The 22,364-nt window shown below is 39.7% G+C and overlaps 1 protein-coding gene across 1 annotated transcript in view; it reads left to right on the top strand.

The window, feature by feature from the left end:
* LOC126174755 (calmodulin-binding transcription activator 1) overlaps positions 1-22,364 on the top strand; it is a 1,816,127-nt gene that overhangs the window by 1,620,899 nt on the left and 172,864 nt on the right. The window contains exons 18-20 of the mRNA XM_049921082.1: positions 4,250-4,473; positions 5,014-5,159; positions 16,755-16,923. Of these exons, the coding sequence (XP_049777039.1) occupies positions 4,250-4,473; positions 5,014-5,159; positions 16,755-16,923 (539 nt within the window). The remainder of the gene's footprint in view (positions 1-4,249; positions 4,474-5,013; positions 5,160-16,754; positions 16,924-22,364) is intronic.

The following is a 22,364-nucleotide window of genomic DNA, read 5'->3' as shown; positions in this document are numbered from 1 at the left end:
CGTGCCCGTCGACCTGGGACCGGACCACAGCGACGCACGGATGCACGCCAAGACCGTAGGATCCTACGCAGTGCCGTAGGGGACCGCACCGCCACTTCCCAGCAAATTAGGGACACTGTTGCTCCTGGGGTATCGGCGAGGACCATTCGCAACCGTCTCCATGAAGCTGGGCTACGGTCCCGCACACCGTTAGGCCGTCTTCCGCTCACGCCCCAACATCGTGTAGCCCGCCTCCAGTGGTGTCGCGACAGGCGTGAATGGAGGGACGAATGGAGACGTGTCGTCTTCAGCGATGAGAGTCGCTTCTGCCTTGGTGCCAATGATGGTTGTATGCGTGTTTGGCGCCGTGCAGGTGAGCGCCACAATCAGGACTGCATACGACCGAGGCACACAGGGCCAACACCCGGCATCATGGTGTGGGGAGCGATCTCCTACACTGGCCGTACACCACTGGTGATCGTCGAGGGGACACTGAATAGTGCACGGTACATCCAAACCATTATCGAACCCATCGTTCTACCATTCCTAGACCGGCAAGGGAACTTGCTGTTCCAACAGGACAATGCACGTCCGCATGTATCCCGTGCCACCCAACGTGCTCTAGAAGGTGTAAGTCAACTACCCTGGCCAGCAAGATCTCCGGATCTGTCCCCCATTGAGCATGTTTGGGACTGGATGAAGCGTCGTCTCACGCGGTCTGCACGTCCAGCACGAACGCTGGTCCAACTGAGGCGCCAGGTGGAAATGGCATGGCAAGCCGTTCCACAGGACTACATCCAGCATCTCTACGATCGTCTCCATGGGAGAATAGCAGCCTGCATTGCTGCGAAAGGTGGATATACACTGTACTAGTGCCGACATTGTGCATGCTCTGTTGCCTGTGTCTATGTGCCTGTGGTTCTGTCAGTGTGATCATGTGATGTATCTGACCCCAGGAATGTGTCAATAAAGTTTCCCCTTCCTGGGACAATGAATTCACGGTGTTCTTATTTCAGTTTCCAGGAGTGTATTTTACACCTTGAGGGTAATTACCCATGCTTGCAAAACACTCTCAATGACATCTGGTATGAATTCCTCTTGTAGTCTCTCCATTTCACCAACCTGAAACTGATCTTTTTGGGTGACTTACCAGGCCGTCAAAGGGAAATAAATTACACATCAGCTACTCGGTCACCAAGGCTGTACCAACTGCCCAAGTTCTGTAAATCATCAGGTTTCTTGCAGAAAACATATTGTTGAAGCATTGAATGTCACATCTAATTATTCCTGATAGTGGAAAATTGCTTCAGTCAAGACTGGTGTCAGAAGTGATTTAAGGGTACATTATCACCCATAGGATGACAAATGCATTCCACCCACAGATGATTTATGTTACAAATAATTGTAATCAGACATTTGCAGATATAGTCATCAATCTATGATGACAGTCGCGAGAGAGAATAGGATACCAGCTTCAAGTCACGATACACACATCAAAAAAGTGTTGCGTCACCCCAGTTCCCAGATCTCCTGAAGATAGACTTTGACTGTGGATCACAGACACAGTCCCTTTGACTGTTCAGAGCTGTCACTAAACCTGCCCAAAGATGCATCTACTAGACAGAGGGATCCAACAGCCAATCAGTTCCAGTCATTCCACCAGGAAGGAGGTACAAGGCTTGTGTTGTCTGTAGTTCAACAATGCCTAGACGGTCAATACCGTGGCTCGATCGCGTCTGCATTGTTACTTTGTGCCAGGAACGGCTCTCAACAAGAGAAGTGTCCAGGCATCTCGGAGTGAACCAAAGTGATGTTCAGACATGGAGGAGATACAGAGAGACAGGAACTGTCGATGACAGGCCTAGCTCAGGCTGCCCAAGAGCTACTACTGCAGTGGATGACCGCTACCTACGGATTATGGCTCAGAGGAACCCTGACAGCAATGATACCATCTTGAATAATGCTTTTCGTGCAGCCACAGGACGTTGTGCTACGACTCAAACTGTGCACAATAGGCTGCATGATGCACAACTTCTCTCCCGACATTCATGGCGAGGACCATCTTTGCAACCACGACACCATGCAGTGCGGTACAGATGGGACCAACAACGTTCCAAATGGACCGCTCAGGATTTGCATCACATTCTCTTCACCGATGAGTGTCGCATATGCCTTAAGCCAGACAATCATTGGAGACATGTTTAGAGACAACCCGGTCAGGCTGAACGCCTTAGACACATTTTCCAGTGAGTGCAGCTAGGTGGAGGTTCCCTGCTGTTTTGGGGGGTTGCATTATATGAGACCAACGTATGCCGCTGATGGTCATGGTAGGGGCTGTAACAGCTGTACAATACATGAAGGCCATTCTCCAACCGATAGTGCAACGATATTGGCAGCATATTGGTGAGGCATTCGTCTTCATGGATGACAGTTTGCACCCCCATTGTGCACATCTTATCAATGACTTCCTTCAGGATAACAACATCGCTCGACTAGAGTGGCCAGGATGTTCTCCAGACATGAACCCTATCGAACATATCTGGGATAGATTGAAAAGGGCTTTTTATGGACGACATGACCCACCAACCACTCTGTGGGATCTATGTTGAATCACTGTAGAGGAGTGGGACAGCCTGGAACATAAGTGCCTTGATGAACTTGTGGATAGTATGCCACAACAAATACAGGCATGCATGAATGCAAGAGGATTTGTTACAGGGTATTAGAGGTCTGGTGTGCACCTCTGAAGGTCTCGCTGTATGATGGAACAACATGCAATGTGTGGTTTTCATGAGCAGTAAAAAGAGCGGAAATGGTGCTTATGTTGATCTCTATTCCAATTTTCTGTACAGGTTCCGGAACTCTCAGAATTGAGATGGTGCAAAACTTTTTTTGATGTGTGTATCTGCATACAGCAAAGTAAGACACTAGAGTTTTTCACCCTTTTTCCTGTTACGTTGTTAAGGGATGAAACAAAACTTAGTATTTTATTTTCGTTTCAATCTGTTGATTCTGAGGATTGCTGCATAACACAGCTCATCACCTGAACTGAAGAAGCAAGACAGCTGACATGCATATGCGTATTGGACATCCTGGATTTGAGCAATGAAAGCTGGGACACCAAACCGTGACCTATTGGATACAACTCAGGTGACATGGCATGGATTTTTACTCCTGTGTGGAACGTTGGGCTGTTGGGGGGGGGGGGGGGGGGGATGCTATTCTGGTACATATTGAATGCAGAATCTATTGTGAGGTGTTACCTACAAAGCTGACATTATGTAGTCTCAAAAACATATGGATGTTGTCTGTGTCCTTCAAATGAAGCCCTGTTGTATTCCTGAGGCAAAGATCAACGACAGTAGCTTCTGTTACAATGAATGTGAAGATATGCCTTGTGATAGTAATATCCTGATGGAAGGAACTACATTGGATTGTTGCAATGGCCATGAGGATGTTACAATATTGCCAGAATGTCCACCATGTTGCAATAAGGTGAATCAAGGAGCAAACCCAGATCCAATAAGCAGCAGTCTACTCCAGAACAGTGAGCCACAGTTTCGTGAGGAGGAGAAGCAATGCCATGTGGTATACTTCGGTTTGGTTACTGGTGGGTGATATCTGGCTTGCCCATCAGTTTCCACCTCTTGCAATTATTTGTCATTAAACAATATTAGAAAAAGAATAGATTGCTGCTTACCATGAAGATCACCCATTGATCTGCCGACAGGCACAGTGAAAAGACTGTTACAAATTATAGCTTCAGTAAAAAACACACACACACACGAGCAGTCATACCTCATGCACGTAGGACTAATACCACCGGCAGCCGTGACCAGAACTGGGTTGGAGCTGCTGTTGATATTCCAACCTAGAATTTCCAATGTTTTACTTATTATTTAAGATTGGTAATTTCTGGGAGATTCTGGGACTTATAAATTATCAATTGTTGTAATTTACTAGAACTTTTTTTCCCTCAGTTAAAGTGCTTTCAGTGTGAACTGCTATTTTTGAAAACTCTGCTCTCATAACTGGTCTTGATCCTGGTTTACATATGAGAATACTTTATGAATCTTCTATCCTTTCCTCTCAGTGTTATCCTTCTGTCAATATACGTTACTGCCTGTCTTAAATTCAAATGTAATATCATATTTCTTATTATTACAGTGTGTGCCAAGCTCATGTTATTTTGGACTTCACAGCTTTGTGTTTGTTCATGTGAACTTTTATTCTTCAAGTGTGATCTTGACTGTGTATTTTTGTGCTTTAGATGTGGGCTTGTGTACGAGGTCACCATGAAACTGCATTGCTGTTGTATCGATGGAACCATACAGCACTAAAAGTGCGAAATCATGCTTCACAGACAGCTATAGACTGTGCAAGAGAATATGGACATGATTCTCTGGCACAGGACCTAGAGCAGCAAGAGGCTTTACGTCTGCAAGAGAACCCTGGACCAGATGACATATTTCTTCGACCAGATATTGTTACAATGTATGTTGAATTATATTTATCATTGTTGTTACAATTGTGTTGAAGTTTCTAAATGTACTTACTATCAGGACTTATTCTGTAATTTTTCTATCAAATGATCGGTTTGTTGATGGAATCGCTCATGTGTGCTGTACTGATTAGCTATGATTTAAGGACCATCTGTTGTGTAATCCTAATGTCCTGTGACCAATTTCTGAATGTTGTATTATCTTTGTTTTAATGGGGCTTAATGAAACTGGCATATGATTTGCAGCCTTCACAGCCAAAATAGAAGTAGTTTGCAATACAGTCTTACATTCTTAAGTTCATTTATTCCAAGGACACAGTTTTACCCATGAGATTAAGATATTTGGTAATTAGATACCATGTTCTTAGTAGTTGACAAAATCAATTACTTAAAATGAAAAATTTCTTTTTTTTACATTACAGGTAGATGCCTGCATTTTTTTCTTATTCACTAACTTGTTTTCTTGATGTATAATATATTTTGTTATGCACTTGGCAGACTATGTTACTTTTAGTGGTTTATATTTTTTTTAGATTGGACTCTGAAAAAACTTCACTGAACAGTGAGCTCCATGTAAACATTCCACCCTCTACAAACATAGATTCAGAGATGAGTACTCCAAATAGTAATGAGAATGGCAGTCATAGCTCTGCTCAGAGTCCTGTTTGCTCAAGCTCAGGTAAGTATTTAAGTGTTCATCATCATCTTCCATTCCTCCCTAACCCGATATCAGGCTGGGTTGCAGCATTAATGGTACTTCTCCCCTTTCCTCTGTCTTTCCACCATTCTTTTTCTTCTGTACTGTTTTGTTCCATTCTATACCTTCTTCTTAAACCAGTCTTTATCAAGTCAATCCATCATGCACTAGGTCTCGCTCTTGCCCTCAAACTTGCGCTCCATAATTTATTTAGGTATTCTTCCATTCTCTTTACATGTCCAAAACTTTTCAATCTGTTCTCAATCCGCATGCTCAGCTTTTCTGCTATAATTTTGTTCTTAACATCATTTCTCCCTTTTTCTTGCTTAGGTTTCCTGAACATTCTTCTTAGGAATTTATCTGTTATTAAGTAAATTTAATTATATAATATTGTTTCAAGTTATTGAAGGACATACAAGAAAGTTTTATGCACATTGACAAAATCTAGATCCAGGTCAGATGTTGGCTTCAGGAGAGGGAGTAATGTCGTGAGCTGTGATTCGTGCTGTGTATTTTAGTGTTTAGCATTGCTGCTTGGCAGGCTGTAGGTTGCCAGTTCGAACCTGAGCACCAGCAATTACATTGTATCTAATATTTGTCATTTCTGGAAGGTTCTTGAAATATTGTAGCCTTTTATACTCTGAAATATGTGCTGTTTGTTTGAATAGCAGCATTGTGGAATATTCGTGTTCTTATAAATAGCTGCACCCTCCATCCAGGAAGTCAGTTCTATTCTGACTGCATGGTAGTGTCACTGATAAATGTGCTTTCTACTCTTGTGTCATATTCCATTGCTGACTCTGCCTTCAGATTTGGACTTGGCTGTAGTATTGACATGACAATAGTGAAGGCACAGGAAGTAATGTCTGTTGTTAAAAATAATTAAAGTAGGTACCCGTTCACTTTATTTTACTCTTTAGAAGAATTCTTTTACAGTAATGCATAAAATCTCTAAGCAGAAGCTCTTTTATGGTGCCTACAGAATTGGTAATTCCTGTTAATCATTTTCATATTTTATGTAATTGTTAAGGTTTTTCTGCATCATCTGTTCTTATGCCCTGTGATACTACATATTTTAATCTGAGAGAGTAAAGGAAATGTAATAATGGCTATGGCACTCCTCATAACGTTTGTTACTATGCTGTATAATTACTTATGTTTTGCATGTTTCTATTTATATTCTATGTATTACCTTTATATTCATTTGTCTCAGGACTGAGCCACCTGCTTACACATCCACATACACATCTATAGAACACATATACTATAAACAAATACACAGAAATACCAGTAAATCAAACAATTAATGAATTAATAAGTAAACATGCATGGCATTTGTTAGATTAATGCTTTTCCCTAATTCATATAATGAACCATAAATAAGTACACTTGTACATCGTGTATTGCTGTATCACAAAGTTCCACACTAAAGAAGGCAAGAGACTTTGACTTTTAAAATGATACATTCATCATAAAGGAAGCAAATATCTTAAAAGATAGTTGTGATGAAGGAAAAAAAAGTGCTGCTAGATACAGCAAGCAATGCAGAATGAAACTTGCTGTTAGCAGCCTTGGAACTGTGTTTGTGTGTCACTGAGGAAACTTAATGTCATTCATTTCCTTACTAATGCTAATAAGCTCAAAAATTACACCAATGAATGGCATCTGGCTCTGTACGGGACATTTTGTTGTTCTTTGTGCTTTACTGTGTAATGTGATAAAATGTTGATACACTAGTGCACTTGACAGTCTAAAGAAGTTAGTGGTGCAGAACTATTAAGCTGTTTATTTATTGTAATTACAAGCAAAATTTCTGACACGCAATACTGATGGGTTGTAGAGAAATTTTGCGGCCTTGTTTGCTGGAAGAGCCCAGGGTTACTCAGCAGTCTAGATGGCATTTATTGTGTGAGAGTTGTAATTTAAGTGTATGTCTCCAGTGTGTGTCCAGTACTGGAAACTATGTGAATGCATTTAGAAGTTGGTGTTACATTTTTATTTGTGATTCCTGTGGGAGAGAGAAGAGCTAGGCTGAAACTGAAATCCAGCATGTAGCCTGCCATTTTGTGAAACATCAAATGAATCAACTACCTCCAGATTCAGGGCAATCACAAAAGCCTGTGTTGGCAACCTTATATACACTCCTGGAAATGGAAAAAAGAACACATTGACACCGGTGTGTCAGACCCACCATACTTGCTCCGGACACTGCAAGAGGGCTGTACAAACAATGATCACACGCACGGCACAGCGGACACACCAGGAACCGCGGTGTTGGCCGTTGAATGGCGCTAGCTGCGCAGCATTTGTGCACCGCCGCCGTCAGTGTCAGCCAGTTAGCCGTGGCATACAGAGCTCCATCGCAGTCTTTAACACTGGTAGCATGCCGCGACAGCATGGACGTGAACCGTATGTGCAGTTGACGGACTTTGAGCGAGGGCATATAGTGGGCATGCGGGAGGCCGGGTGGACGTACCGCCGAATTGCTCAACACATGGGGCGTGAGGTCTCCACAGTACATTGATGTTGTCGCCAGTGGTCGGCGGAAGGTGCACGTGCCCGTCGACCTGGGACCGGACCGCAGCGACGCACGGATGCATGCCAAGACCGTAGGATCCTACGCAGTGCCATAGGGGACCGCACCGCCACTTCCCAGCAAATTAGGGACACTGTTGCTCCTGGGGTATCGGCGAGGACCATTCGCAACCGTCTCCATGAAGCTGGGCTACGGTCCCGCACACCGTTAGGCCGTCTTCCGCTCACGCCCCAACATCGTGCAGCCCGCCTCCAGTGGTGTCGCGACAAGCGTGAATGGAGGGACGAATGGAGACGTGTCGTCTTCAGCGATGAGAGTCGCTTCTGCCTTGGTGCCAATGATGGTTGTATGCGTGTTTGGAGCCGTGCAGGTGAGCGCCACAATCAGGACTGCATACGACCGAGGCACACAGGGCCAACACCCGGCATCATGGTGTGGGGAGCGATCTCCTACACTGGCCGTACACCACTGGTGATCGTCAAGGGGACACTGAATAGTGCACAGTACATCCAAACCATCATTGAACCCATCGTTCTACCATTCCTAGACCGGCAAGGGAACTGGCTGTTCCAACAGGACAATGCACGTCCGCATGTATCCTGTGCCACCCAACGTGCTCTAGAAGGTGTAAGTCAACTACCCTGGCCAGCAAGATCTCCGGATCTGTCCCCCATTGAGCATGTTTGGGACTGGATGAAGCGCCGTCTCACGTGGTCTGCACGTCCAGCACGAACGCTGGTCCAACTGAGGCGCCAGGTGGAAATGGCATGGCAAGCCGTTCCACAGGACTACATCCAGCATCTCTACGATCGTCTCCATGGGAGAATAGCAGCCTGCATTGCTGCGAAAGGTGGATATACACTGTACTAGTGCCGACATTGTGCATGCTCTGTTGCCTGTGTCTATGTGCCTGTGGTTCTGTCAGTGTGATCATGTGATGTATCTGACCCCAGGAATGTGTCAATAAAGTTTCCCCTTCCTGGGACAATGAATTCACGGTGTTCTTATTTCAATTTCCAGGAGTGTACATTGTAGAACTATGTGAGTTCTTTAAATACATGTTTTATTCACCATAGAAATAAAGAATTAGAAGCTTTACATAATTAAAAAGCCTATAGCATTAATCTATAATTATCATTCCTGTTCTCAGCAGGATGTTCATAAACAGTGACAAAAGTAATAAAAAGTTAGGCACATGAGTAGAAGTAATATTAGTAGAAGGGAGAGCAGTAGATTTTTTTTTAATTAAAGAAAATAAGAACAACTGAATGGATTTTACTAATTGCAGAATGGGGGATTCAGCTGACTACTAAGCAATATGAATGAGAGATTAAATGGAGAAACAAAATTGATAGTAATGAAAGTGAACATAATAGTTGCCTAGATGTTGCCAGTGGAAAGTTATAGTGATATAATATAGAATTTGTATTTTTAGAGAGTGCAACCATTATTTTTAATCCTGAAATTTGTGGAGCACTACTGTAAAGAAAGTAGAGCTGTAATAAGTTACTGAAACAACTGACATATTAGTATCATTAAGTCACATCATGCAGCTCACCTATAGATAAGTGCTGTTTCAAGTGTTTTGTGTTTGATTTTATGTAGGTAAAGTTTCCTGTTGTTTCATTGTATTTGTCTAAAGATACTGTAAAATTTGATTATGAGTGAGAAGTGCACAAATTGTTGAAGGTTACTGAATTGTGGGATATGTTCTGAATTGTGCAGATGGCAGAAAATTGGGTACTGGCAGTTGGGAACAGAATGTGCTCTGATAGTTTCATTTTAAATGTTGATGGTTAGTTTAACCAGTTGTCAGAGTCATGTGGTAAGGATTCTCTGGTAATTGTAGGAGCAGATAATATGCAGCGGATGTCAAATGTTATTAGGAAGCTGAAATTACATAGTAAAATTAAGCAGAGGAGTCTGCTGGTACTTAGCAGTTATGTGCATGGTGTAGACTCCCACTTACAAGAGACAGTAGATAAGGATTACCAAGTCACCAGCATTTTTAAACCAGGTGCTTGGCTCAGTAAGGTGACAGAAGACTTACAGGCTTTGTGTAAGGATCTTACTGAAGGATATCAGATGTGATACAGCTTGGAATAGTTTTTAGTAGAAATTGAGCTTATGACATGGACAGGATTGCAACTCAAAATCGGACCACTTATGTTCACTTTGTACATTTCTTTTGGCATCAGTCCCATCTTGGTAGAGCTGTGAGGCAATTTAATATGCCACTTGTGAAGGCACTTATGACATATGAAAGGGCATGCACTTCAGTGGTGCCAGCTGAGAGTATTCATAGGTCCATTTATACTAGACATGGCCTACACCTAAATAGGATTGGAAAAGAGTGGTTGGTGAAGCTTTTGGCAGAATAGCAGGTGGATCTGGGCTTAGTCAAGGCCAAATTCCAGTAATAATGTGTAGAAAGGCTAGAACTTTCTTAGGAAGAAGTTAGATGGCAGGTAACCCTGCTTGAGGAGGGTTCCTTTAATGATGGAAGATAGCTCAGTAAGTGTGGAATGCAGATCAGAAGACTTTGCATTATTTGATTTTGGCAAGAAGTTTATAATTCAGATGACTTGGATGACAAATATAATACATTTTTTTCAGATCTTCTTCACTTTCTTTAATAGGTCTTTCCCATTAAGAATTGCAGGCATACATGCAGTATTCATGAACTGCTGATTTGAATAATTAATGCCATTAGGACATCATATAGGAGGACATGGGAACTGTATTATGAAATGAAGGTGCTGAGGAAATTCATCAGGCAAGCTAACCCAATGCATGTCCGCCCCCAGTAGCTGAGTGATCAACATGACAGAATGTCAATCCTACGGGCCTGGTTTCAATTTCCGGCTGGGTTGGAGATTTTCTCCGCTCAGGGACTGGATGTAGTGTTGTCCTAATCATCACCATTTCATCCCCATCGACGTGCAAATCGCCGAAGTGGCGTCAACTCAAAAGACTTGCACCCAGTGAACGGTCCACCCGACCGGAGGCCCTAGCCACATGACATTTACATTTACCCAGTGCATTTGATGAAGAGAGTAGAAAGCTCTCTGAACAAAATTAAAACGAAGCGACCAATTGTGAAAGAGATATTGGAGCAGAATATGGGTACTCAGCTTAAAACACTTCTCTTTTGTGAGAGTGCAACTGTTAGTGATAAATCAGAGCTGTGCAAAGTATTTAACAATCATTTCTTACCGATAGTTGGCAAGGTAAATAAAAATTTTACTGGTAAAGTAAATATGTAGAACTGTTGTTCCCAGGTATTTTCTGTGACCTGTCTAAGATATTTGACTGTATGAATCACAAATTCCCCTAGAAAAATGGGTTTCTTGTAATTGATGGAACAGCCAACCAATGTTCCTCATACATGTAAACAATCTTCCATCTAATACATAACAAGTTAAATTGGTTCTTTTTGCAGATGACACTAATATTATAATTGATCCAAGCGTACATACAGCAACAGAAGAAATGGTAAACAATGTTCTTAAAAGTATCATTGACTGGTTTTCTATGACTGGTCTCGCTCTCAATTTTAAAAAGGCACAACATATACAGTTCTGCAACAGTGATGCAAGTAACATGTGGTGAGGAAATAACAAGTAGAGTGGAAACTTCAGATTTTTAGGTGTCCATATGGGTAAGAATTTAAACTGGAAAAGGCACATTTTGGAGCTCCTACAACAACTTAGTTCACCCACATTTGCCCTTAGGATCACTGCAAATCATGGGTTGAGGCAAAACAGTAAGTTGACATATCTTATATATTTTCATTCATAATGTCACATGGAACACTGTTCTGGGATAACTCTTCTTTAAAAAAGAAAGTCTTCTTGCTGTAAGAACAATTTTTGGTGTTCAGCTCTATTTAAGGAATTAGGCATTTTGACTACTGCTTCACAGTGACTAATGCCTCACAGTATATTTATTTTCTCATGAAGTTAGCTGTAAATAATCCATTGCAATTCAAAAGAAACAGTGATGTACACAATTCCAATATGAGAAAAATGACATTCAGTACACCACATTAAGATTGTCTTTAGCACAAAAAGGGGGTGCATAATACTGCAACAAAAAATTTTTATCACTTACCCAGTGATATAAAATATTTGACAGACAACAAAGTTAAATTTAAAAACAAACTGAAAAGTTCCTCCTTGATAACTCCTTTTGTTCTTTAGAAGAATTCATATTATTGTAATGTGTAAAAGGTGGTGGAATGAAATTACTAACTGACATCTGTGCCTGTATGTCCTTTTTTTTATTTATTTTTTTTTAAAGAAAAAAAAATTTTAAATTTTCAGCATGTAGACATATTTACAAATTAATTTGTGATGTGATGTGATGTGTATGGAAAATGACTTCTTGCATATCATTACAATTTATCGTGCAGATGAGCCATGGAACATGAAACCAGCTAAGGATAAATTGCCACTCATCACCTGAGTCACAGACAGACACAGTGAAAAGACTGTTAAACATTTCGGCTTTCGAACAAAAACATCCTCATTCAGAAATAGAAAACACATATACACACATTCTTAAACAAGCACAACTCACACACACATGGCCACTGTCTCCCACTGCTGTGGCCCAACTCTGTCTAATGAAGTAGCTACAGCCAACAAGGAAACACGAAATTGATTCAATTATTACACTATTAGAGAGTTAAGACTCCCATGGGTATGATAAAATTTCAAGTTGGTTTGTGAAAATCAGTGCCCCGCACATTATTTCTGTACTCAGTCACCTATTCATTGTGTCTTTCAGGTGTTATTAATTTTTTGACAGAGTAAAGTATTCATTAGTGAAACCATTTTATGGAAAGGGTGAAATTGATAATGTAAACTGCTATGGCCAATTTCTTTGTCACCACTTCAGAAGTTTTGAGAAAGCAATGTGTAGGAGAGTAATGGCACACCTCAGTACCTGTTGTTTGCTGCAGACTCTCAGTTTGTCTTCAGAAGGAGTGCTGTTTACCCTTTTTTGTGTGAGACAGTAGCAGAGCTAAATGAAAAATTAGGACAGTAGGTGTTTTCTTTGATTTAACTAAAGTATTTGATTGTGTGACTGTACGGTACTTTTGCATAAGTTGAAATATTATGGGATTAGGCAAAAAGTGCAGAAGTGGTTCACCATATGGCAGAGGGCAGAGGGTATCTTGTACCACTACTAATCATTTCCTAGTGCAAGTAAAAAATGAGTCTATATGCTGCCTTACAAGCTCTAATTTTTATTATCTTATCTTTGTGGTTCTTAGGCAACATGTACGTCGGTGGCAGTAAAATTGTATTGTGCCGTGTGCTTCAGACACTGGTTCTCTAATTTTTCTTAATAGTGATTTGCAAAAAGAGCATTATTTTCCCTCCAGAGATTCCCATTTTAGTTCATGAAGTGCCTCCATAATACTTGTATGTTGATTGAACCTACTGGTAACAAATCTAGCACCTTGCATCTGAATTATTCTGATGTCTTCCTTTAATCATACTTGGAGAGGATCCGAAAAATTCAGGCAGTACTCAAGAATAGGTAGCACCAGTGTTCTATACATGGTCTCCTTCATAAATGAACTACTATTTTTTTAAATTCTTCCAGTAAACCAAAGGTGATCATTTAGTTCCTCTACTACTTACATGCCCATTCCATTTCAAATCATTTTGCAATGTGTGTCACTGCATCATGCAGCACACTACTAAAACTGTATTCAAACATTATGAGATTTTTTTTGTACTCATCTGCATTAACTTACATTTTCTATATTTAGAGAGAGCTGCTATTCATCACCCAAAGAGAAATTCTGTCCAAGTTATTGTATATCCTCCTACAGTCACTCAACAACAACATTTTTCCATATACCACTGTGTCATCAGCATACAACTGCAGATTGCTGGTTATCCTGTCCGTCAAATGATTTATGTATATGGAAAATAAGAGCAGTCCTGTCACACTTTGCTAAGGCACTCCTGACAATACTCTTGTCTCAGATCAACACTCGCCATAGAGTAAAATGTACTGGGTTCTATTACTTGTGAAGTTTTTGAGCCATTTACATACCGAGGAACCTATTCCATATGCTTGTACCTTTATTAACAGTCTACATTGGGGCACAGTATCAAACGCTTTTTGGAAATCTAGGAATGTGGAATCTGCCTGTTGTCTTTCATCCATGGTTTGCAGGATATCATGAGTTGCACATGAGCGGTGCTTTCTAAATCCATGCTGATTTGTGGACACAAGCTTTTTCATTTCAAGGAAGTTACTGTGTTTGAACTGATAATTTCTTCAAGCTCTGCAAGAAACCACTCAGTTGAGACTTTCTGCTGGGGCAGAGATTCACCATAAATGTAAGCTAAGTAAGGGGTCATAGCTGTAAAGCAGTCTGTAAAACTGAATTGGGATACCATCTGGACTGGATAACTTATTTGTTTTCAACTCTCTTAGTTGCTTCTCTACTCCAGGGAAGCCTATTACCGTGTCCTCCCTAGTAGAGTCTGTGCAGTGATCAAGTAACAGCATGTTTGTATGTTCCTCCTGCATGAATGATTCCTCAAAGGCAAAATTTATAATCCAGCTTTCCTGTTACTGTCTTCTATTGCTACAGCAGACAGTTCAGTTCGTAACTGGATATAAACCTTTAACATGCTAAGCTAATTTACAGAGGACAGATTTTTTGCAAGTTTGTGGCAAGATCTTTTGCTAAGGTGTGACGATGGAAGCTGTTGTATCTTTCACAGATTGATAGGGAAATGGAAGATTGTCCTCAGGGCTAGGCTAATTTGAGAACATTTTTCTACCCAAGCAACTTATCATTAGTCCCCCCCCCCCCCCCCCCCCCCCCCCACACACACACACACACACGCCTCCCGTTTCCCCCATACGCTTTGATCAATATCAGTTTTTGATACTAATTGTTATACTCACTGTATTGAAATCTTGCACTTGGGAATGCCTCTCAGTTTGGTACCTTGAGCAGTGGCTTGGTTCAAATGGCTCTGAGCACTATGGGACTTAACATCTTAGGTCATCAGTCCCCTAGAACCTAGAACTACTTAAACCTGACTAACCTAAGGACATCACACACATCCATGCCCGAGGCAGGATTTGAACCTGCAACTGTAGCAGTCCCGCGGTTCCGGACTGCAGCGCCTAGAACCGCACGGCCACCACGGCTGGCCGCAGTGGGCCTTAAACTGGCCCTGGTTGTTCTCCAGTATCAACAGACAGAGAAGTGATTTTGAATCTGATTGAGGCAATTTAAAGTGAGGTGTGCCACATGGCTGTATGCTAGGTCATTGTCTTTCTTGATAATTACTGATGATTAGTCATTAAACATGACGGATGACACAAAAATGTTTTCCTTTGCAGATGATAAAAATGTTATTGTGAAAGACATGGAGTGTATTGTAAGTGATGTAACTAATACAGCAGTCAGTTACATCAGTACCTGACTTTCAGAGAACAAATTAAATTAATACTTAAATGTAACAAAACACAGTACATACAGTTTCTGACATGGGACTTTGTAAAAGCAAAATTGTGTTGTCTGAAGGTACTCAAAAAGTCAGTGAAGTCAACCATTTTAAATTCTTAGGACTGAGGATAGGTGGAAGACTTGGAAGTATCACACTCAAGATCTTGTGCAGAAACATAATGATGGTATCTTCACTACTCTGAAATGTGAAAGATCATTTACTTTCCTTACTTTCACTCTGTTATCTTGTATGCTTTTTTTTTGGGGGGGGGGGGGGGGGGGGGGGGGGGGAAGGGACACTCAGTGCACTCACCAAGAATATTAATAGTCCACAAATGGATGGTCAGACAGATCTGTTGTGTCAGTTTATGAATTTAGTATAGAACGTTGTTCAGGTGTCTTGGAGTTCTAACTCTGCCATCCGTGGACACACATGCCATCATGGGATGTATCGTTGACAGTAAGGATGCAATCATGGGAAACTACAACATTCAGTTGGTGAACACTAGATAGAAAAATGATATACACTTGGATAACTCTTCCTTAAGCATTGCGCAGAAATGTGTGAACTATTCAGCAGGTTTAATTTTCAATAGGCTTCCAGCAAAGAGTAATAAATTACAAGTATTCAAAATTCAAGTTGAAAGATTTCCTTCTGGCACACTCCTATTCTGTATTGGAGTTCTTCGCAGTACTTGAGAACGCTCTTCTGCAATGTGTCATTTAATCATGCAATCTCTGTTTTTGTTTCAAGGTGATTTATTATTTAATTTGGTGTTGTATTATAAATTTTCCAATCAGCACTCTGTTAATTATGTATTGGCTTCAACAATCGTGGACCCACAGATCTGATACATAAATAGGGAGAAATCATATTTTAGTAAGCAGTATTTCAAACATTACAGAAGGTTTTCCAGAACTCCGATCTGTATTCCTGTATGTATGGAAAACACAACTATTTGTCTGGCTATATAAACAAATTTTGTCTTCCTTGTCCTCTTGACAGGTGGGTCTCTCTCATGCTGGGACTGGAGTGACCTGCCCTTCCTTCTTACCTTCTGCAACATAACCTCTCTCCTCCTTGAAAGAGTACATATTACATCTGAAAGCTAGGTAGTATGTCCCTTCTCCTTTATATGGAGCTTTGACAGTACCATACATTTTGCTTTCTGAAGGTAACTACTGTCAAGATATTTTGTCTCATAATTTATTAGTTTACTCAGCTGAATTTTCCTCTGATACAATTAGACAAATATTCTGAAGGTTTCAAGCAAGCACCTTATCAGTATCCCTAGAAGGCATTCGATCTATTTTTTCCTTGTGTCAACTGGATGTGACTATTTCTGGAGAGAAAATTAAAAAACAGGGCCTTATGTGGAGTATAAACTGAATTGTCAACATTAGAGGAACCTAATTTCAATTTTTCCCTTAGTCATTGTTGAAAAGTGTAGTCTTATTGTTTCATGTAATCCTATTCATTCTGCTGTTGGTTTCACCACTCTTAATGACCTTCATAAAACAATTTTTTTTTGTTTTCTTTTGTCTGTAGGAAATGGAGAATCTAATAGTAGTGGCACAGTTCAACAGAGGCTGACAAAGCGACCATCAGTGGATAGTGGCATCAACTTGGGCCATTCTTCAGATAGCTTGTCATCTTTACAGAGTCGAGGACCTGGTTCCAAAGCTTCCTCTTCAAGAGAAGTTTCAAGGTTGTCTAGGTAAGCTCACAATGAAAATAATTAGTCTTAACGGGAAATTTCCATGGTGGTATACTGTATTAAGTACATTTATAGCTGATAGCTTCCTAATTTCTTTTCAGAACTAAACAACAATGTTGTTGTCTCAAAAACCAATGTAATTATTACTTATCAGTTTACATAGCTACATTATATTTTTAGCAACAAAAATTGCCCTAAGTTTCTCCTGTTTGGATTAGAAATATATAACGCTTCTCTATGTGCTCTTGTATAAGTCTGGGTATCGAGTACTTACTGTTTTTCTAGCACAGGTTCGATTTTCATTAAGTTTATACAAACTGCAACAGGTAGGCCTTTTTTGTTAACATGTATCCATGAGTATAGACACAACTCAACAGACCATTAATATGTAAAAATGTGCATATCTGTGTAATTATTTTTAATGAAATGACTTGGGATGATGAGCATACAGGCTGCCACATGTTATTTGTTAGTTTGGGATTGGTGTGTGGAGATAGTGAATTACACTTGCAATATAATGTGATAGAAGAAGGGATTCCCAGTGAAGCTCTCCCATACATATACATAAATTGAGACCAGTCCACAATAACTGAATAACGAAAGTTGAGTGAATAACGAAAGTTGAGGGGGGGGGGGGTGAAAAAAAAGAGGAATGTGTGAAAAGGGTAACACAGAAGGGGGCAAAAATGAGTAGTTTGGATAGTTGTTTTGCCATTTATCATAAAAACAGATGTAGTCTGATCAAGGGGAGGAGCATCATGCATCAGTATATGAAAGTGAAGCATAGCAGACTACCTGTACTAATAAAAATTTAGGATACAGGTTGGGAACTATCTTGAGTAGAAAAAGAGAGGTCTTGCTTTTAGGTAGCAGGCATGGGAGGGGTATAGATCACAGCTGGAGGAAAACTTAAGAGCAGGATATCACGTCAAAAGTATTATGAAACTAGTGTTAACCTCATCTGGATAATAGAGAATATTGAGGAACTGACAAAGGATTTGAATAAAGAGGACCAGATATTTATAATTTGGTCTGCAGTTGCATGATCAACCCTGGATGAACAAAGTCAAGTTATCCAGGAAATGACCATGAAGCTGCTGTCTCCAAATGGGGTTCACATCAGTGCTGCTGCTGGGAGATAGAGATGCAGAAGGCATGCCCTACACCTTAACAGGAGATAAAGTATTAATTAGCACAACTAATAGCTGAACATTTAGGCTGGAAACCATCAGTGTTTGCAGAATTCTTGTGATCACAGGTGTAAGCTGTTTTTTACGCCAAATATCTAAATCAGATAGATTGTTTTAGAAGAAGTTCGGGTAAATGAAGTGTCGCGCATAAGTAAATGTGTTTGAATTAACTTACTTACTATGATACATCAGAATCTTTAACATCTGAAAAACAAAATTAATTTTGTATCTGTTTACGCAATCTAGGATGTTCAAAGAAAGTTATGTATTATGTCTGTCCGAGTGGTAAATACAGAACTCAGTATGTTTAACATTGATAATTATAAATTAACAGCAGTCTCCTGTGGGGAAAATATGGAGAAAGGAGGAATTATAATGTACAGTAAAAATAACACAAAGTTAAAAAATAATGAAACTAGAAGTTGCTACTTATATCAACAATTGGAAGCCTGCAATTGTGAATTGTTGCTACCAGAAAACCAATCAACAATTATTATAGTATATACAGCTTCACTGCAAATTTTTCAAGTATTCTTAGAAAAATATGAGTCATTATTATGCCAGCTGGCAATACAAGAAAGCAAATAATCATCTTTGGAGATTTTAACATTAATGTTAACATGACATTTAACATTAACTTTAACATTAATATTCAGAAAGATTCAGATAAAAGATATGGTTTGGCTGTAGTACTTAACAATTTTAAACTGAGTTCTCTTTGTTAAGTTTCCCTATAGAATTCACAGGAAAGCTGCACACTAATGGACAGCGAACACTTAATCAGTGGTATAAATGTTTATCCAGTAGCAAATGGTGTCTCTAACCATGATGCACAATTAGCCATAGTAAATAACGTATCTGATTACAGTGAAGTGGTATCATTGAAAACAGAGTAAAAGATGAAGAGACAACAGGAAGTTTCAAGAGAACCTTACATGTAACTGATGAGGGATATGTGGAATGTGATGGAGGGCAATTGTAAATTTAATGTCTCTCTCTCTCTCTCTCTCTCTCTCTCTCTCTCTCTCTCTCTCTCTCTCTCTCTCTCTCTCTCCCTCCCTGTCTCTCTCTCTTTGCCTTTACATATGTCTGCTTGTGTCTGTATATGTGTGGATGGATATGTGTGTGTGCGCGAGTGTATACCTGTCGTTTTTCCCCCCTAAGGTAAGTCTTTCCACTCCCGGGATTGGAATGACTCCTTACCCTCTCCCTTAAAACCCACATCCTTTCGTCTTTCCCTCTCCTTCCCTCTTTCCTGATGAAGCAACTGTTGATTGCGAAAGCTTGAATTTTGTGTGTGTGTTTGTGTTTGTTTGTGTGTCTATCAACATACCAATGCTTTTGTTTGGTGTATATATGAATCTTTCACAGCTACTTTTCCAAGAAAACAATAAAATATGCCACTAATAAACATCAGAATAGTTTTGGGTTACAAAAGGAATCAGATTATCGTATATGGAAAAGGAAACTATATGAATTGATTAGGACCAACAGAGAAGTAGGACTTATTACCCATTACAGGAAATAGTGCACTGCCATAAAGAAGGTGATTAAAAATCATAAATCTCTGTATAATTATGAAATAAATAATTTAGGTAGTAAAATTAAATTTTATGGGAAATAGTTAACAGATAAACTTAGAAATCAGGTAAGGAATGTGAGGACTTTAATATAAAGAAAACAGCCGAATAATTAATCGTAGCAGTAAGGTAGCCAACAAATTTAATAATGACTTCCAAGAAGTTGATCAGAAGATTGCTGTCGACAGTTCAAGAAACAAAACAGTAGAATAAATGCAAGAAGCAATGCCACATACATACAAGCGTATCACAATTGTTCCATGTTCTGATAAGAAACTGAGAATGTAAAAACTCCTTAAAACCCAAACCTCTCGCAGAGAGTCAATAATCAAGTAAAGTACTGAATTCCTGATATTTACCCATGTATACACTGTATTCAGTTGTATATGCAATACATCAGTATCCGATGGGATATTTCCAGACAGCCTGAAATACGCTATTCAGACTTTTTTTACAAAGAAAGTAGTAAGACAGATATCAGTAATTACTAACCAGTCTCACTATCTTCTCTTCAAATGTACTGGAGAGAATCATTATACGCCTCTCTTAAAGTAAGATTCTTAGTTAGTTTTAATGTGGATTTTGATAAGATCTCTCCACAGAACATAACACTGTTCATTTCATGTCCCTATTATATAAAAGATAAATGACAGATAATTTTGTTTCTGTTGACTGTAATAGTGTTATATGTGGCTGAATTTCTATTTTAGTGCTATAAACTTTACCTGTGGTTTGCTGAATGTATTTACTGGAAATATTTGCTCCATTCTTTAATTATCGTCATTCTCAAGTTGCTTATAATAGGCGATCTGGGTGTATTTAATGAAAATCTCTGCAGATGAAGCAGTATAAAATTTTCACCATCAAATTTGTTATTTCTTGTGCTTATAAGAACCCTTATTTTTCAGTGTAATTTAAAAAGTTTATGATTTTCCATCAAGCAAATTTGGTAGTCCTTTCTTAGACAAGTTACATTTTGATTGTATTTCATATACAGTGAAAGGCAGCAATCAAAATAGTTTGCCAGAGTTTTGGCATCCTATTGACAGAGTGTGAGTTTCTAATGAACAATTAGAAGCAAAAATTCTGGATAAAGAAGAAAAGGGAGAGCAAGCAACAGGTAAAAATCTTGTTGAAAATTTACGAATATGTGAGACTGTTAACTGCTGCACATTTCTATCTGTGGTCATATTTTAGCTTAGTAACTGAGTAAAGTACTCACAATGAAAAATAGTGAAATCTGCATGCAGCAAAATTTGTTTAAAGAATGATGGCAGGACTGGTTTGTTATTAACAAGTAACAGTCTGAGTCTTAGCATCATTTGTGCATTCACTGTAAGTGGGAGAAGTATAGATTATGAACATAAAGTTGTCTACAGAACAGCACATGTTTGCTTTACAGATTGACGACCTAAGACAATCTTTCCTTGAAAAGTTCCTGCATACACAGTCACCAAGCAGGCAACCTACCAACAAAACAAACTGAAAGTGTGAGTTGACAGGCTCTGTAGCTGACTCACCATGTAGTGGCCACCCAAAATTAGTTACTATTGAAGAAAATGCACTGCTTGTTGTATAGTCCTGCAGGGAGGGCTTCTAAGGGACTACAATTTTCTAACAGAAGTTTAAGGAGAATGTTATGGTTTTAACATCTGTAGCCTTATAAGCCTACATTATTACATACCCTAAATGTGGATGAACGTGCTTGAAGATGTGTATTCTGTGAGTGGTATGTGATGTGCAGTGACAGTTCTCCTAACTTCCACAAAACAATCCTGTGGTTCAATGGCGCATGTTTTAAGTGAAATAGAAGAGTTAAAAACAGATCTGTGTGTACTGGTCTTTTGAAACTCTGCAATTTGTTATTGAGGAGGAGGTAAATGTTATTGGATCTATGATTCGGGGTGGTATAATGCAGCAAAGAAGTGATATACCTTATTTTTTCCAATGGGTCCACGACTAGAGAAAGGTGTCTTGAAGTGTTAAGAGAAGTTTTTATTGAATTGTACTTGGAGCTGTACAGAATAACCACATTTGGCAGTAAGAGAGTTATCCACCATGTCTGTGTATTTTTGGCTGATAATTTTCAAGAGTGGAGGGGAAGGCAGGGTAAAATAGATTGGCCTCCAAAATCATTGGACTTTATAGACACTGTTATTTTTTAATGTGGGTAATACAGAAACACAGTGTTTCAGCTGCAAAACCATTAAGCTTATAGTATTTAATGGATTTTGTTAATCAGTAATTTGAAAACGTTTTGGTCATGGTGGGAGCTATGTGACAATTTATGTAAATCAGTATTTAAATGTATCTAAAAACAAAGATGATGTGACTTACCAAACGAAAGCACTGGCAGGTTGATAGACACACAAACAAGCACAAACACACACACAAAATTCAAGCTTTTGCAACCAACAGTTGCTTCATCAGGAAAGAGGGAAAGAGAGGGAAAGACAAAAGGATGTGGGTTTTAAGGGAGAGGGTAAGGAGTCATTCCAATCCCGGGAGCGGAAAGACTTACCTTACGGGGAAAAAAGGACAGGTATACACTCGCTCACACACACACATATCCATCCGCACATACACAGTCACAAGCAGACATTTGTAAACGCAAAGAGTTTGGCCAGAGATGTCAGTCGAGGCGGAAGTACAGAGGCAAAGATGTTGTTGA

This window comes from Schistocerca cancellata, chromosome 3 (genome assembly GCF_023864275.1).
Source record: "Schistocerca cancellata isolate TAMUIC-IGC-003103 chromosome 3, iqSchCanc2.1, whole genome shotgun sequence".
In the NCBI taxonomy this organism is placed as follows: domain Eukaryota; kingdom Metazoa; phylum Arthropoda; class Insecta; order Orthoptera; family Acrididae; genus Schistocerca; species Schistocerca cancellata.
This window is presented reverse-complemented; position numbering and strand designations above follow the sequence as displayed.